An 18,919-nucleotide genomic window follows, 5' to 3' on the forward strand; every position below is an offset into this window, starting at 1 on the left:
CAGCGGGAGCCCTGAGACGTGGCCGGACGACCAGCATCATGCCTGATCCCGATCAATCCTCATACAGAAGGCTGTACTATATAAAGCATAACACTTTTCCGCTATATACTCTGCTCAAATAAAATGAGATCAAGTCATTACAGAACGTTTTTCCATTTTATTTTTTTATGAATGACAGACCTACTCAATCATTTTATTCAGTTTATTTAAATAAGGATAAGGCTACTTCAAAGACCTTTTACATACAAAAATGTACATTACAAGGTTGAACTTTCTGTACCGAATTACAAAACCTGCACAAGCATTTAATAAAAGAGCACACTTAGAAACACTTTGACCATTCTGTAGCCTCTAAAAATTACTGAAGTGGCACAGCAGTAAACAGAGGAAGCTCTTACATACATATGATTTAATCCACTGGCAGTTTTACTTAATGTAAGTTTTTAAAAAGGTCATTGCTATTGAGTGAGTCTCTAGAACAGTTTTAGAATCCTCTCTCAAAACTTAAGTCAACCAAAATATTATTTCAAATAATAATTACAATTCTGAAGAATTTTAATTCTAGCAAAAATATTATGGCCTCCTAGTAGCAGTTGAACCAACTTTCCAAAGTGCCTGGTAGCTGTCAAGATTACTAAAGCGATTGTGGTAAACTGTACTGCCTTTACAGCCACGGGGAAGCAATTCGGGGCCCTTGGTGCTGCAGGGGCTTGAGATTTCCAGAATTCACACAGCAGTCTATGATCCCTCAAATATAAGAGGACCGGGGGTCATCCTGTCTTCACTCCTCAATGAATGCATAGGGCCAAGCATTATGACGTGCAAACCTAAGCCTGACGCTTAGGGTCTGCAAAAGGAGGATGGAGAATGGAAGCAGAGTAAGTTAAAACACGGGAAAGGAGAACAAGAAAAAGAAAACAGATGGGCCATGAAGAAGGGGAAGAAAAGAAGACCTCTGCCAATGGCAGGAAGTGGTAAAGCGCCTGTTAACTACACCTCAGAACCTCCTTGCTGACCCGACCACTCAGCTGCCTACCGAGATAATAAAACAGGTGGCTCTGTTGGAACGTGAAATCAACAGCAACAACATTAACCCATGTTCCTAAAATTCATCGACGGTATTCCAAAGTTGTCTGCCACTCCAATCAAGTCCTTCCAAACTTTAAAGCACACCAAAGCAACCCTTCAAAACCCAAGATGCTCGACACTTCTGCTTCAGATTCCCCTCATTCTGGAGGCGTCATGACGTGGAGGAAGACATTTCAAGACAAGCTGTATCTATGCACCTTGAGAAGGCACAGTGCTCCAAGATGTCAGGATTATGGAATACACAGTACGTGGTTTAGCACTTCTCCACACACAAACTCAAAATAGCTCAATAATATGCTGCTCTATGAGCATTGATTCTGAATGTTCATAATATAAACTTCAATTTGAAGCAACAATGTTACACAGTTCAGCTGTTATTACCAACCTACTCTGTAAGTTAAATATACAAATTAAAAATTAATTTTATTGAGTAACTAAAAATAAGTTTCCACTGACTTAAAACCGTCAAATGGCTAACTCTCTCTTAAGTAAGAGAGGAATGCAGATGAAAGCAGAAGGGACAACTGAATTATCAAATAGAATTTGTCATTCTACCCTAAAATCTGTACTTTTAAAATATCCCTTAATATACAGTTATGTAGAGGATTACTGTTGTCCTTCAGTAATATTACACATACCAGCCATGCAGTTAACTCCATATTCACTCACTTGGCATAACATCAGTAATTTATGCAACACATAGTATGTATTGATTTTGTCTTATCTGTACAGATTTATAGTCTGGATAAAGGCAGAATGGCTAAAAACTGGAGGGTTCAAGTTTTAGTACAATACTTACCTGCCAGGCTGAATGAATTTTTTGTAAGGCTATTTAATAGCGGAACTAAAATACTTGTTTTAACAAATCAGAAGAGGAAAGAGACTGCTGTAAAAAGCTAATGAAAAGGAGAACCCCAATGTGAAGATCAGTCATAAGGAAAAAAGTACAAAGTATCCTCCACACTTGGTTAGAAATACAAGGCAAAAAAGTGGACAGGAGAGCGTGTGGCTAGAAGGTCTACCGTATGTTCCCACTGACTTCCATTAGACTGGGGCAGTAACACTGCTTTAACACGAACACAAAACCTCCGTGGGTGATGTGTGTGCGGCAGCCCTGTGGGAAGCTGCCTGTTACCCCAGCAGGGACCCCTGTCCGGCTGGTACTTGTCTCCTACGAGGTCACTCTGCGGTGACTGCCGGCTTCAGCATCTCCTCTTCTGCCTACTCCAGGTCATGCTAAGCGTCCCATCTCACCACGATCCCTCCTGGACTCTCTCAAGTGCTGGAACTCCTTCCCCCTCCTCCTATTCGCCAAACCTTCTGCCATAAGCTACCACCTCGAACATGACTACGTCACCTGAAGATTTTAAAGTCGGCTTCTTTTGGAAAGGATGAAGCTCCTAGGAAGGAGTGACACCTGAGCTCCCAGAACGAGATCAAAGACTGCTCATGAAAATAGTGAGGAGTGCTGCATGACAGGGACATCTTAAAGGGGGGACCAGCTGTGAGATTGACCAGTCAACTCCTAATACACCAATTCTGTTACAACTTCAAGGGAAGGAGCAACAGCAAGCACTGATGTCCCTTCTTGATTTTTATGGGAAAAAGTAATGTAAGCACTTCAAGAACAGCAATTTCATCTGTATATTTGGAATAGTTTATTGGCAGCACTACAAATATGCTTTTCTTGGTGAACCTTGAGGAGGAGTTTGGCAGTATTTACTAAAATATTGGGATAAACTGTTAAATTCTTTTGCTAGGGAAAATAAATAAAAACTGTGAACTTCTAAAATATTTTGGGTTTAAACAAAAATCTCAAATTCCCCCAAACACTGAAACAGAGTAATTAAAATAATTCCTAAAATTCACCAGATGCTTTGTATCAAATTTGCAGCTAATGATTGACTGGGATCAATATAAATGACTTACACTAAGTCACCTGGTTTAAAAAGAAATTTTTTCCTAGTAAGGGCACAAAAGGCAAAAATTAAAAAAAAAAAAAAAAGACAGGGGAAAGGAAAGACTATTTTTTTCAAACCTAATTTTAAACCTCTTAAGAAAATTCCACAATAATCAGGATCTCCGTAAATACTGTCAATATATGCGAACTTGCTTGAAAAACTACAGTTACAGTTATATTTACATTTTTGGAAACTTTCCTTCAGGGCCATGTAACATGCTGTATCTTCCTCTTTGTTTCTGGGGGCTTCAGGTTATTCTGAAAAGACATGAACAGAAACCAGTTTACACTTGCAGGAATGTCAGAGAGTAGCTTGAAATGAGCACTTAAAACCACCGAAGTTTTATTACTAATATACGAATGGCAGATCACTGCTGCCATCTGGTGGGAGAAGATTTTAGAAGACTGGGAAATGCACGTCTCCCCTGCCACCCATTTTTTTCCAGCTGCGGTTCTCAAATCTCTGCATATTAGAATCACCCACAGCACTTTCAAACATGCCCAGACCTGGGTCTTATCCCAGAACTAATTAAGTCAGAATCCATACAAAGTGGCAGGGATGAGGCTCCGATTTCTGTCTGGGTTTTCTGGAAGCTCCTCCAGGTAATCCTGAAATGCACTCAGAATTGAAAATGACTAAGGACTCCAGACCTGCTTCTTTCCTGCCTACCGCATCGCCTTCCTCAACATCACAATCCAAGATCTTAATACTAGTAAATTAAAAAAAAAAATTACACCTCTGAAAGAGTAAAATTTTTCTGAGTACAGAGATGTGCTTTAAGAGACTGAAAAAAAATCCTCAAGGCTAACTCTTTTATTATAATATTTGAGGTCTAGATTATTCTTCCTACTTTTTTTTTTCCTCCTTCCCACTCTTCTCTGACACTCTCCTCCTCTGCCCCACAAAAATGACTGAAAGAAGTGGAAAGGCAGCTTGGTGCTGATAAAAGCTCATGCAGAGGTCAAATGGGTCTGTATTCAAATAGCAACCTGGCCACTTACTACCTCGGAAACCCTGGACAAGTTTATTTAAACTATCTGAGCTTCCATTTCCTTATCTGTGAAATGAGAAAAAGAACTGTGCTATTGAACAGGGTAGCTGAAAGGATGAACCAATGAAAGAACCAAACGCTGGTCAGATTTACGGTAGTCTTCTTTCTGGTACTATTTTAGAACGTTTGAACTACTCTGAGTTTTGATCCCTTTGACACACAATTTGAAGAGTATAATAAAATCAAAGTATACCATAGGAATGCTACAGACTGAATGCATGTCCCCTCAAAACTCATATGTTCACACCTAGTCCCCAATGTGATGGTATTAGGGGATAGGGTCTTTGGAATTGCTTAAATCACAACGGAGGTGCTCTCATGAATGGGCCCGTAGAAAAGAGACCTCAGAGAGCTTACTTGCCCCTTCCACCACATGAGAACACAGCAGGAAGCAGCCTACGGTGAATCAGGAAGTGGGTTCTCACCAGACAATGAGCCTGACAGCACCTTGATTCTGCACGTGCCAGCCTCTAGAACTGTGGGAAATGCATGTCTGTTGTATAAGCCATCGAGTCAGTATTATTTTTTGTTACAGCAGCCTAAATAGACTAAGACAAATAAACTAAGACAAGGAATAATATAAAACTGCTGGATGTTTAAAGTAAAATCATTTTCTGAGAAGCCCAGGGAAGAATCAAGTATGTATATGTATATACATATGTATTTGTACATATAAGTGTATATACATATACACACAGGTATGCGCCCTCTCACAAATTAAACTCTAAATATATTGCCTATCAGTAACAAATTTGCCAGTATGAAATCCAAGCATCCAAATGCTTAACTATAATTCAGTCCAACACAGGACACTCCCCTACTTCCCCTATCTCTCCAAGGACAGATAAATTTGAGGGAAGGGGAGGTCCATGATAAATTCTGAATACTCTAGTGTGGTTTAAGGTAAGTATAAAACAGAATGAAGGTCAAAATGCTACTGAATAGATATGTGACTCTGGACAAACTACTTAACATTCTGAGCTTTACTAACAAAGGAATATTTTTCTGTTTTAGTCCCCAAAATGGTTAAAGGATCGGAATGACAAAAGTCTAGGGAAAGTACCTAAGACATTTTAAGTAGAAATAAGTTTGGTAGACTTGAAAAAAACATTAGCTTATCATCACAGATTTTATGATTCCAGGAGTCAACACAAAAAAGGACAAGGAAGAGTCAGACCATTTAAGAGTTCAAGAACTGCCTGTGGCCCGGCTCGCCCACCCCCACTCCACGAGGCCTCCCTACTCAGAGACTCCATTCCTCTCTCTTATTAGCACAGAAGCCGCCCCACACTTACCACAGCCTCAGCTTCTTCTTTAGGGGCTGCTCGCTTTAACTTCACAGGAGTAGCTCCAACAGGGGACAAAGGTGGGGACTTCACAGGACCCAAAGGACTTTTCCTATGCGTTAAGTCATGGTTCTGTTTAGTGTCATTATTATTGTGTTCCATTTTATTGTTCATAGGCAAATTGGAAGACAGAATTAGGGGTGAAGCACTTGAAGAGGAATTTGACAATTTTCGAAAGGCATTACTGGTAAAGCTTGCCTGAGGGGGAGGCCTGAGCCGGTCATTATCGCCATTCTCTGTCTTTCTCACTTTGATGCTTGTACTTGTTGAACTTCCATCAAACACGATGAGGGGTCTTTTCCTTAACCCATCTACAGTGCTAGTCCTGAAATCAAAGAGATAAATTCTTGAAAAATACCATCTGCAATGCAAACCAGTCTGCAGGAACTCAAAAGAAAAACAATGACCGGAGAACATTTACTGGTAAGACTCATCTATTTTAAGGAGGACTCCTAGGAATGAAATTTTCTATGTTCACCCTAAATGAAGTGACAATTTTCTGATGTTTAAAGTATAAAATATTTATTGACAAGAAACTTAAGTTAGTTTTAATGTACAAAATAGATTTTTTTTAAACATTAACCAACCAATTAACCCTAGAACTTAAAACAAGATTTCCTGGCAACTAAAAAAAATTTTAAGTTTTAAAAATCACCCCATCTAATTGATAAGGTTACCTTGACTATGTATCAGTTATTATTTTAAAAAGATAATGAACTATTAATAAAACTATAGCAAAACTACCACAGCGACACTCTATAGACAATGAGAATATTCTCTTCTATTTATCAATGGTCTCTAAAGCCAAGGCACTCTCTAAATTCTACCTATAATATTAGTGTAATGTTAATTTTAAAATTTGGCAAGTCTTCATGGTTAGATTCTACAAAACCTAACTTTCACTCTGAATCATAAAGATAAATAATAAAAACATTCATTTGTCTACTATTCATTATACCTCAAGTGAAACAACAGATTTATGGGAAAAAAAAAACTTTGAGTTAAACATGTAACAAGAACTTGAGCAGTCAGTTACTAGGAAGAACATTTCAGCCTTGCTACGCAAAGTGTGGTCGAGGGACCAGCAGCGTAAATATCACCTTGGGAGCCTGTTACGAAATGCAGAATCTGGGGCTTCAACCTGTCATTTTAACGAGATTTAACCAGACTGGCCAAACTCACCAATTCTTAGGTTACCACTGAACATCATCTGGTAGCAGATAAAAATGACTTTCCTACATACACTGTGCCGCTGCCAAAGGGAAACAGAGGGCTCATCAGAGAGAGCAGGGCTCATCAGCTTGTGAGAGTTCAACCTAAGATCCCAGAGGCACACTGAAGTTTGAGAAGCACTGCACTGTTAATCTGGGCCTTGCTCTGTGTGACCTGGGGCATATCACAAAACTGTTAATTCAACAATACTGGACAATCTCTTAGATCCTTCCAGCTTTAAGGTTTTGAGTCAAGAGTGAAATCTGGGGGCGCCTGGGTGGCTCAGTGGGTTAAAGCCTCTGCCTTCAGCTCGGGTCATGATCCCGGGGTCCTTGGATCGAGCCCGTCGGGCTCTCTGCTCAGCAGGGAGCCTGCTTCCCTTCCTCTCTCTGCCTGCCTCTCTGCCTACTTGTGATCTCTGTCTATCAAATAAATAAATAAAATCTTTAAAAAAAAAAAAAAAAAAAAGAGTGAAATCTGTGGGGAGCCTGGGTGGCTCAGTGGGTTAAGCCTCTGCCCTTGGCTTAGGTCATGATCCTCAGGATCTCAGGGAGCCTGCTTCCCCCTCTCTCTCTGTCTGCCTCTTGCCTACTTGTGATCTCTCCGTCTGTCAAGTAAATAAATAAAATCTTTAAAAAAAAAAAAAGAATGAAATTTGTGGGTTTTTTTTAGAACGTCACAAATCCGGGGTACCTTGGTGGCTCAGACGGTTAAGCATCTGCCTTCAGCTTAGGTCATGATCCCAGGGTGCTGGGATCGAGACCCACCTTGGACTCCCTGCTCAGCAGGGAGTCTGCTTCTCCCTCTCCCTCTGCCTGCTGCTCCCCCTGCTTATGCTGTCAAATAAATACATAAAATCTTTAAAAAAAAAAAAAAAAGAAGTCATAAATCCTTTCCAAAAGGATACTGAGGAGCCTAAAGAGATTATCATACGAAGTAACAGTACTGAAGCTTTGCTTAGGACAATATGCATGAACATGCTGATCACGAAGAAAATACTTTCTTAAAAAAAAAAAGAATCAACAAAAGTAAGGGGTACCTGGGTGGCACAGTCAGTTAAGCGGCCAACTCTTGGTTTTAGCTCAGGTCATGATCTTAGGGTCCTGGGATGGAGCCCATCTGCCTATTAAGGCTCCATACTCAGCTGAGGGTCTGTTTCAGGATTCTATCTCTCCCTCTGCCCCTCCCCCTCCCACCACTCACTCAAGCTCTCTCTCTAAAATAAATTTTTTAAAAAGATGAATCAACAAATGTAAACTGAAGGTATATTTGGCATAACCATAGATTTACAAAAGCTAACAATAATATGTAGCCCATACCACTATATAACCATCAAGCTAAAATGATGTTTAATCTGAACTGAATGTGTTCCTGATCAAAAGAAAGACCATTTTCCCAAAAAAAACTAAGAGCATTACATGTTACATTCTTCAACTATTTTCATACCTGGGGAATACTCCCTCTACCAATCATGAGTTCTTCTTTGTAACTAGAGATTAACACCCCTCATCAACTCGGAGCCACCATTCGCCCTCACGCCCAGCCCTCATTCCACCTTCTCCCACAATCACTAGTGCGCTGCCAATGACAGTACCATACAAACAGAAGGCTCTAAAAATAAATTCAGTAATTACTCAATAGCGCCCACTTGTGATAAAATAGACACAGGAAAAGAAATAACTAGCCCACTCAAGGATCTTAGGACACTTTGTCCTCATTAAACCAACTATCACTGTTACAGAAACATAACCATTTAAGAAGGAAATTCATTTGCTTGTGGTTTTATGAAAACTTTTCTGAAATTTAAAAATCTTAGTGTCCCTGAAGCTATATGACAGTTCCTTCTGTCAAGACCTTAAAGTCTTGACTCCACATTTTCTCACAATTCAGCAAATCTTGTTGGCTCTACCTCCAGACTCCAGCCACTTCTTACCAAGTTCCCTACTTCAGTTGAAGTCCCCACCATTTATCACCTGGATCACAGTACAGCCTCCTGATTGATTTTCCTGTTCCCCTCCCCACCTTAAATCACTTCTCTGCACTGCAGCCAGAGTGACGCTATTAAAATGCACATCAGATGATATCACCACTTTGCTCAAAATCTTCCAATGGCTTCTCATCTCAGAGCAAAGCCAAAGGTCTTACAATGACTTACAAAGTCTTACGCGATCTAACCCAACAAACTCCCCTACTTACCTCCAATAAACCTCTTTTCTCTACTTTCCTTTTGACTCTCTCTACTTTGGCCTTGATGGGCTCTTTATTGTTCTTAATTTATCATGGGCACACTCCTGACCCAGGCTCTACTATTCTGTCTGGAATGTAGCTTGCTCTCCACCATCTACAGGTTTCTTTACTGAAAAGTCATTTTCTCAGTGAGGTTGTTCTTGGCCACTTTACCTAAAATGGCAATCTCTCTCCCTGATTTACTTTTCTCCTTAGCATTTATATGTATCACTATGTAACATACCATATATTTTACCTAATTTTTAAAATTATGTTTCTCCCAATTAAAATATGAGCAGGGGATTGTTGGTTTTAGTCATGCTATAAGCACAGTGCCTGATGCTCAATAAATAGTTATTGAGTAAATGAATTTTTCTTACCTAGGTTTATTTTACCTGGAGAAAAAAAAAGAAAAGCAAAATTGTTAAGTCATATGAGATAAAAAACCAGAACCGTTACCAAGTACCTTTTAGTCTCATTTTTCATCTCATGTTGCTCTCTTTTCTTTTCCATCATTTTCCCCCACCTATTCTTTGGCAAATCTCTTTGAGGCAACGGAATTGCGTGTTGAACATAAAGATCAGTGAGATTGTCTTTGTTTATTCTTATGTCATTTTCAACAGCTATGTTCTTCTGTGGAAAAGGAAACAAAAGTAATTTCAAAATAACATCCTTCATGGTAATTACTACCTACCTAACAGGGTAGAACATTCCTGCTTAAGTAACAAATTTTATAATTACAAAGCTTAATAAGTACCTATTTTATAACTTATTTTCCACAATATAATTTAATACTTAACTTATTATTTTACTTACAATTTAAAACATATAAAATTTAATATAACTTAATTCATAATTTACATTTACAATTCTATAATTATACCATTACTATGTGTTTATGTAATTACAGAATTTGTTATTTAAGTGTGAGTTTATTAAAGTCGCATAGGAACTTATAAGGACTTCAAGTACACTGCGATCCCACATAGTACTGTAAGTAGTATTTCAGAGGTTAACCTCTGCAAATATTAAGTTCAGCCTCATCTTAAAAGACAATGGTCATATATTTTCAGTGTGACAAGGACTGCAGTCCACAACTGGTCAGCCAGTCATCAGGCATGGAGACCATTTCCAGTAGCACCATCTTAATCCAAGTAAATTAATCAAAGTACTTAATCAAAGTAAATTGAAAATGGGAGACTTCCTGGGGAAATCAGACCAAAAGAAAAAGCCAACAACGATAACTATTACCACATGCTGTCAAAAAGTTACCCAGAGTGTGACTATCATGATCAAAGTAGTGGGCTGGAGGTCTCACCCCAAATACTGTTTCCCACGTCTCCCTAATAATGCTTCTTAAATTGAAGTCAACTACCAAGATTTCAAATGGCCCTACAGATGGACACTGCAGTCCCCTTACTAATGACTGTACTGATAAGAGTGCATCATTACAAACTGCCCTTCATATTTTCACCAGTCTTTTCAAGTAGCTTCCAGTCACTATCCAGGCATCCCTCTCTAAATTACCTCATCCTCCCTCACTTTCCAATTTGCTCTCAACATCATGGAAAACATGCAGCATAAGGAAAAGGAGTAGCTACAGATAAAGAGTTTGGATTTATCTGTGTTCAGTTTAAGTGGCAAATCAAGTCTAACCTATGTACTCTGATAAACTTATCCTGATTACTTTTTTCTTCTAAATTTAAAAGTACAAATATTACTTTTCTCTGTTATACCTGACCACCTTTTGTTATCAGTTTTCACCCTCTATTCATTCAGAGGTATGAAAAAACGCTGGAGAGTCCCCTGGATAACATTTCCGGAGAATTCCAGACGTACTGCTCCAGGGTGGTAGTTCTCGAGCTACGGTCCCTGGGCTAGCAGCAAGAACTTGTTGAAAATGCCAATTTTCAGGCCACGCCTTGGACCTACTGAATCTGACACTCTGGGGATGGAACCCAATAATTTGTGTTTTACCACGCTCTGCGGGTGATTCGTGATTCTGATGTGCCTAAAAAGTTTGAGAACCTCAGGGGAAAGGTAACCTCAATAAAGCTACTCAGTAGGGCTGAAGAAAATTAGAGAAAGAGTACTGAGGCGTAAACATATGGAAAGCAACAAAATATGGTACTTAAAACCACAAGAAAACTTTGAGTAATTCTCTCCACTTTAAACCAAGTTCATCACTTCTTTTGTCTTATTTTTTGTTGATTGTGTGAGGTCACATTAGCTCGAAAAGAGGAAATGCTGCATTGAGAGCCAGGAGTCCTGAATTCTCCCCCACTTAGCAATGGTGTGACCTTAAATAAAAGTCACTTCACTTCTCTGAGACTGCGTTTCATCTTTAAACGAGGTGGGGTATGAACAAAGGGCGATTTCTCCGACGCTTTCCAGCCCTGACAGTCCTTGATTACTATCCTTCATTTCTACTACGATTCCGCCCCCCGGCCCCCCGCACACACTTGGACCGCTGGGGTCGCCTAGGACTCCTCTGTCAGAGCCATCAAATCCCCAAGAGGACGAGTCCTAATTCTCAGGAATTCCTGATATTCTAAGGACCTCTTTCTCGGACAGAGGTGTGGGAAGACCTGGTCCGTCCGTGTGGAGTGGAGAGTGACACAAACCCGGCGGGAGGGGCGACGGCGGCGGGTGTGTCCGTGTCCGCTTGCCACTGAGGATTACTTGGGGCCAGCTCAAGTCCGAACCCCTCTCCAACAAGGCCCACCCTCCCCGGCGCGCCCGACCTGCTCCAGGGTGAGGAGAAGGAACTCCTGGGACAGCAGCTCCGGGTGCAGCAGCAGCTCCGAATCCGTGCAGCTGCGACCGCCCACATCCCCCGCCATCGTCGTCGCCAGGAGACCCCGGCCGGCTACCCACAAGCCTCCACGAAAGAAGCGTCCCGGAAGTGACGTGAGGGCGGGGCAGTGAGTGTGACGTCACTCCTGGTGCGCCGGGCGTGCCTCTCCGCGTCTGGTGGCGGACCGGCGTGCTGGGACAGATCTTGTTAAGGGAGGACTCCTGGGGCCGAAAGAAGCGGAAGGGACGTCTGCAGAGAAAACGGTTGTCATTTGACTTCTTACAAGAAGAGTCAAGAAAAACGAAGGTCCCGAAGCGGGCCACGATTGGTCGCGCTTCCTGTGACGTCCAGGGCAGAGGCCAAAGGGATTCCTAGGGCAATCTCGCGGGAAAGAGGCGGGGCAGTTAGATGTCCTTTACCTCTGTATAGGGCTCTAGGCTCTTCTGAAATTTCCTTAGTATTTTTTTTTTCAACCTGTTTCTGTTTCCTGATCCTCCTTCAAGATGATGATCTTAGGTCAGAGACTTTAATTCTTTGTAACCCCATGGCCTCACACATAGTAGGTTCTCAAGTATTCCCTGAAGTAATACTCTGAATTAACCTGCTCACGTATGAAAACAATAACAAAACCACTAGTGAAAAGGCCAGGCATTTGTTGGACATTAACGATGTGCCAGGCACTGGATTTAATATGGATAATCTTGCTCCTCAGAGCAGCACTATGAGGTATATGTTATGAGAATGTTTATTTTCCAGGTGAGGAAACTGAGGCATTGGGTAATTTGCTGAAGATCAGAGGTTGAGGAAGTAGCAAGCCAGGCACTTAAGTACATTTTCTCTGCTCTAATAACTACTATGAAGTAACAGTTTTAAACGTATTCTTGTAGGTTTCAGCGATGATCTAATCCTTGGCAATTCACCAAGAAATCTCTTCTACTTCTCTCTCATCTTTTGTGGGAGAGATACACATCCCAAAATATTAGGCACATTTAAAACTTGCAGGCTGTTCTAAGTGTTTAATGTTTGCAACTCTATGAGATGTATCCTCTTACGGGAAGTTATTGCAGTAAAACACGTGAACACCTCCGAGGACGCTAAAAGATAAACCTTGAAGAAGGATTGGAAAATAAGTGAGATCCTAAATCAAAAAGATAAAGTAAGGCTAAGAGGTGTTTTGCAAATTTTCTTTGTCATTTATGTATATGATACCTTATCCAGAAATTGAATTTCAAAACTGGGCAGAAATTTCAGTTAGTCTGGTTTTTTCATTTTATTGTTGAGGAAGCTGACCTGAAAGACATTGAAATGACTTGCCCAAAATAGAACGGAGTTTTAGACCTGAGCTGAGGGAGGTATTTGGATGTTCTAATTTGCAGTTAAGTGCATTAAGTTCATGGTATTGGAATCATGGTATTTTATATCCAAAATCTGATTACATTTTCATAACAATAGTGAAATTAGTGTGGTTGGTATTATCCTCATTTCTCTTTCTAGAAGGCATGTTGTTTTAATGGCAAAAGCAGTTGTCTTGGAAGGAGCCTGGGCTTGAAAACTAGATCTTAGTTCAGATTTTTTTCCTGCAGCAAAACGAGACCATGGGTGAGTTCTTAAGTCTCTCAGCCTCAATCTTATCAGAAAAAATTGCTGTGCTAACATCTGTGAAGAATTATCAAAGGAGTACAGATTATATAACACGCTTGGCACACAGCAGGTGCTTATTAACTGGTAGCTGTTTTTTTAGAAAGTATTCAACCATAATTATGAGGCAGTCTACAAAACTGGTGAAAGGGTGGGCTTTGGAGTGGCCCAGACTTGGATTTTAACCCTGGCTCCAGCATTCACCTAAGACAGATATTTCATGTCTCCCCACTGCAGTGTCCTCACCTGGGAAATGGACACTGTAAGGCTACCCCACAGTGTTGTGAGGTTGGAGCCAGAGGATGTAAATGCCTCCTCTTGCCTTGGTGTTCCCAAGGAAAAGAAAAGGAAGGAGCAAATGATTGATCTGCAGAACCTCCTGACTCTGTTGCCTCTAACTGGAGATTTGTTGTAGTCTATTGATTGTCATCAAAGGAAGCAAGTGGCAGGATGGTGGTGTGGGTGGGGGGAAAATTGAGTTTAAGAGTCTGAAAATACGATTTTACATCCTTGCTGTGCTCTTTTACCCTGTGGTTTTCTCGACCAATCACCTAACCTAAAGCCTCAAGCTCTTTATCAGCAAAAACGTTTTGTGGTAGGTAAGATCTGTTCTTTTGTCCCCCCTCTCTGTTTTTGTTAATTTCCCAAAAGTACTTCTCCGCTTTAAAACTAAATCCATTAAGACAATTCCAGTTGCCTCTGAACCAAAAAGCTCTAGAGGGAGTGTCTCCTGGGGCAGGAAAAAACATCAGATTCAGAGAGGAGGAAGTAGATTCAAACACAAACACTCCCCAAAGGAAAGACTATTTGATAAAGCCTGCCCCCACTGCATCCTGGGCAGAGCCTGGGAGAGTGGAGAGTGGAGCCTGAGAGAATTTGTGGTCAGGTGACTGTGCTTTCATCAGAATTTCTGATGTAGGAAATTGGGGTGAGGGAGAATTTGCATTTCTAACAAGTTCTGAGGTAATGTTTCAAACATGTGTGGGCAAAAGGGCCACCTCACAGAAATTTCTGTCACATCACAGGGCAAGGAAGCCACAGACATTCCCCAACCCTCAAGCTAGGCAGTTGCCTTGATTGGAAGGACCAGGCCTGTCAGCACCGGAACAATGAGACTGAAAACCAAACACTAGAGTGGACAAAGAACATCTCAGAACCCTGTGGGGACCAGTGATGCTAGGACCTGACATCTCCGGCTTTCTATCTTGGCACTTTAGAAATTCCCTGACCTGATTAACACAGGCCTGGGGAAGAGGGAGAGCCTCTGTTGATGAGATTATTGTCACTGATGCTGAGTGGGGGCTTGAAAAAGAAATAAAGCTCAGTAATGGAAAAAAATTCTATTTGTTACACATTTGAGTTTGTAGACTGAAGTTCATTCCTGCTACTCTGTTATCTGTGAGTATTCTATAGTAACCAACAGTGTTTATGGTTAGTATTTATAAGAATTTTCTCTTTACTCAAAGATCATGAGGTTTTATTCTTTAACATTTTTATTTGGTGCCTGTACTTGAGAAAAACAAACTGAGGGACACCAATAAACACTTCCATGCCTGGCATCATTGCCTCACTAGGTTAGGAGTTCCTGTAGGACAGGGTCCACACATTTCCTTTGACTCTCCCATCTGGTTAGGAGCACACACGATGCTTGTACTTAGTAGGTACTCGGTAAATGTTGAATGAATGAGTCATGAATAAAATATGTACTGACGACTTTGGGCGTTGATTCTCCTTGTTGGTAGTGTTATATTTAAGATAGTTATGTTATGAATATTTTAGTGTTCTCAAAAATATATTTGAGCATAAATAAAATTAAGAACTTCAGGGCGCCTGTGTGGCTCAGTGGGTTAGGGCCTCTGCCTTCGGCTCAGGTCAGGATCCCAGGGTCCTGGGATCGAGCCCCGCATTGGGCCCTCTGCTTGGTGGGGAGCCTGCTTCCTCCTCTCTTCTGCCTGCCTCTCTGCCTACTTGTAATCTCTGTTTGTCAAATAAATAAATAAAATCTTTAAAAAAAATTAAGGAACTTCAAAGTGAATATAACAGTTTGAAGAGTTCTTCACATTTTTGACCTGGGTTTTTAGGTGTTTAGAACAACAGTTCTGCTTCAAGTTTCAAATAACTACTTTCAGTGCTGCAGTAATCATTAATGGTTATATTGTTATTACCATTTCTTATTGTTTTTACAATCAGATCATAATAAAGATGCATATGTGGACTTCAACTACTCATCCCATAGGTAACCCTTTCATGAGCTTCTTCAAACATTGTTTTGTCTTTGGGTTTTGAGTACCCAGCAAAACGCCTCGAACACAGTGTGAGACCAGTAGCATGTACTGAATGAATATGAGCAAACCTTTCCTGATTCTCCGGCACTTCCTAACTCAGCTCTCCTGTGACCAAACTTCTAGAGCACATTACTTTTTGCCTTAGGATCGGATTAGGTGGGTCTGTCTTTCACATATTCCACTAAATCGGGGGTTCTCAAAATTGAGTGATTATTAGGGTCAACTGGAGAGCTTGTGAAAAACTCTTTGCTGGGCCCCAGCCCACAATTCTGATTTAGGAACTTGGGAGTAGGGACATGGGAATTTGCATTTGCAGGTTCCGAGATGATGTTGATATTGTTGATTATAGACCATACTTCATAAACCACTGCACAGAAGTTGCTTGAGGGCGGGGGCTGGGTCTTCCTCATTTCAGGATCCCCAGCAGCCTCTGCCATAGTACCTGGGACATGGGAGTAGCTCAAGAAATAGTGGACTTGGGGGCACCTGGGTGGCTCAGTGGGTTAAGCCTCTGCCTTCAGCTCAGGTCATGATCTCAGGGTCCTGGGATCAAGCCCCACATTGGCCTCTCTGCTCAGCGGGGAGCCTACTTTCCCCTCTCTCTCTGCCCCTCTGCCTACTTGTGATCTCTCTCTCTCTCTCTCTGTCAAATAAATAAATGAAAAGTCTTAAAAAAAAAGAAATAGTGGACTTGAATAATAGTTCAAAGTTTATTTTACTGAATCTAGATTACAGGTATATGAATATATGTACATACATCCTTAAATGAGCTAATACATGTAAAAACTCTTAAAACATGACATGTAGTGAACTAAGTTTGCTTAAAAAATAATAAATGTGGGGCACCTGGATGGTTCAGTGGGTTAAGCCGCTGCCTTCGGCACAGGTCATGATCTCGGGGTCCTGGGATCGAGTCCCACGTCGGGCTCTCTGCTCAGCAGGGAGCCTGCTTCTCTCTCTCTCTCTGCCAGTCTCTCTGCCTACTTGTGATCTCTGTCAAATAAATAAATAAAATCTTTAAAAAAAATAATAAATGTGACCTTTCTTTGCTTAAGTTCATCGTCTAAAATGATATCCAAACATTCAAGAGATATGCTCTTAATAAGACTGCTTACAAACGAGAGTAGCAGAATGTTAGCATTAAAAGCCTCTTTTGAAGATAGCCCGGTTTATTAATATTGAGCAGCAGGGATTTTCAGAATTGGTTATGTGCTTCCTACATGCAGATAGAAACAGTAAGAACATGACAGGCACACTCGTTGCCCTCACGAGCTGATAGCCAGTGAGGAACTGAGGAACCCAGAGGAAGTATGAGGAAGTGTAAGTAGAGGATATTAAGTTTGGGTAATGACTAGTAACTATGAAAGGATTCCCTTGTATCTTATAATTCCTGATCATTATTAATCTGTCAGAAGTCATCTTTTGCATATTCTATAAAATTTTGCTCTTAACATGTTTAGTATGGGCCCAAGGGATAGTTACTAAATATTAATAAATGAAGTTGAAAATTCTTTTGAAAAACATATGACTTTGATATTTCTTCTTTCGTGTAACCAACACTAAACAACACGAGGAATTTAGAATAAGCCTGATGCAGATATTTGCACATTTATGGAATAATTATTTGTATCCAGGTGTCTGTCATATGTGAAACAGACTTCTCAGAAAGTTCCAGAAAGAACAGATATTTCTAGGTGGAATCATGTGCACATGTGGAACTTGCCTTTTTAAGAATCCTATGGGAAATCCTTTCACAAAGGAAATAGTTATTTCTGAATTATCTTTTCCCCCCTCTTTTTTGTTAATACACACTTTGACTTCTAGATTATTTAAAGCAGAACACAAATGCTCCATCAACTAACCAATCAATAGAATTTAACTTAATAAAAAAAATTTACTGTGGTGTTGAATTCCGGATTCTTCTTCCTGCTCTATTCTTAACACCATGGAAACTGGGACAAGTCTTTGGGACTTTGCCCCAGTCAACTCACTTATAAAATGGAGACATTACTAGTGCCCACTTCATAAGGATATAGCAAGGCTTAAATGAAATCATTGCTGTACGACCAGCATCTGATATTCAAGAGATGGTCACCTCTGCAACCAGTTTTGCACAGCTCTCTGTATGATGTAGAGTAGGGCACTAACATGGAAAAGCACAAATTCTAGGCTCAGCTGGGTCAGTGAGTGATGGTCACTCACATATTCTCCCAGAGCCTGGGCAGAATGAGGCAACTGGGTTGAATTTGCTCTGATGCCTTTCTGCTCCCTGGCTCCACTGGCTGCAGGCCTCCTTGGATTTGAGTCCATTCACTACAGCTTGCCCTTGAAGTGCAACTGCTGGTCATAGCTCTACCCTTCAGGGAAACCTGTTCCCCATACCAATGCTAATCTGGTTCCACTGGGCAGAACTGAAGCGCTCCTTGGGGTCGGGGCACGTGTGTGGCCATGAACGTAAAAGTGAGATGGGGTAAAGGACAGGCCACCAAAGATTGCTTCTTGGTGTTTCTTTATTTCCTTCATTTAACTTTATTGGGGGAAGGGGTCATTGTTTCTTAGCCCTTTGAAACAGAAGACTGCAGAGGAGAATCCAGTATTTGCTTCCAGATTCAGGATAACAATTGTTTTACAATCTCTTGGGGGCAGTGGCAGAAGAAAACGGGCCACAGGTCACCGATGGGTTCTAAAGCCAAGGAAAACCATTTAGAAAATTTGCCGTTTATATGCCAATAATTGAACGCTGACAACTCTGGAGGAAGCTTCCTAATTGTTTCAGCTTAAAACTGGATTTTGACTGTATATTGCAGAGAGAGGTTCGTGGATTTATAGTATCCCAGGATTCTTCATTGTAGCTGATGACGCAAAGGAATAGCTACTGATAGACTTTATTAAAGAGAGTGGGTAAAACAGACCCAGGACTCCGCTTTAAAATAAATGCGTCATGCAAATGTACAGCCCTCTCTAGGGATCCCGTTCGGCCCCAGGGTCTCTGGATTGGCCAGGGGCCTGGGTGTGGTGGGCAGCGCCGGTCCAAAGGGACACTTCAGCCCCACAGCGGGAACACCAGCTAGCCAGCTCCCCGAGCCCAACTCTGTCAGATGGCAGCGCGGTCAAGCCTTTCCAGGACCCATTGACTGAGTGGTCCATTCATTCATTCACTCGGCAGGTATTCCCGAGAGCCTTCCCTCTGCCCCGCGCCGCGTCGGTGTTAGAAACTGAGCGGCGAGCAAATCAGGCAGGGCCCGGGTTTTCTCGAAGCCCTCCGTGCCGCTGGGGGAGGAGGAAATACCTTAACTACAGCAGTCCCCGCCGGC

General features: G+C 41.2%; 1 protein-coding gene across 3 annotated transcripts; it reads right to left on the bottom strand.

Moving 5' to 3' along the window:
- Positions 1-137: 137 nt before the first annotated feature.
- Positions 138-11,771, bottom strand: C16H2orf49 (chromosome 16 C2orf49 homolog). 3 transcript variants are annotated; one of them, XM_045981613.1, is made up of 5 exons: positions 11,630-11,771; positions 9,352-9,518; positions 5,646-5,772; positions 5,397-5,519; positions 138-3,307 (listed from the first exon to the last, which is right to left on the bottom strand). In XM_045981613.1, exons 1-5 carry the CDS (start codon positions 11,726-11,728, stop codon positions 3,251-3,253), a joined length of 573 nt encoding a protein of 190 aa, XP_045837569.1. In that variant the 5' UTR covers positions 11,729-11,771; the 3' UTR covers positions 138-3,250. The 3 variants fall into 3 exon arrangements, with proteins under 3 accessions (XP_045837569.1, XP_045837568.1, XP_045837570.1); XM_045981614.1 differs by having other exon boundaries at positions 3,277-3,307; positions 5,397-5,499; XM_045981612.1 differs by having other exon boundaries at positions 5,397-5,772.
- Positions 11,772-18,919: the final 7,148 nt, after the last annotated feature.

The sequence above is a fragment of the Meles meles genome, chromosome 16 (genome assembly GCF_922984935.1).
Source record: "Meles meles chromosome 16, mMelMel3.1 paternal haplotype, whole genome shotgun sequence".
NCBI lineage: Eukaryota > Metazoa > Chordata > Mammalia > Carnivora > Mustelidae > Meles > Meles meles.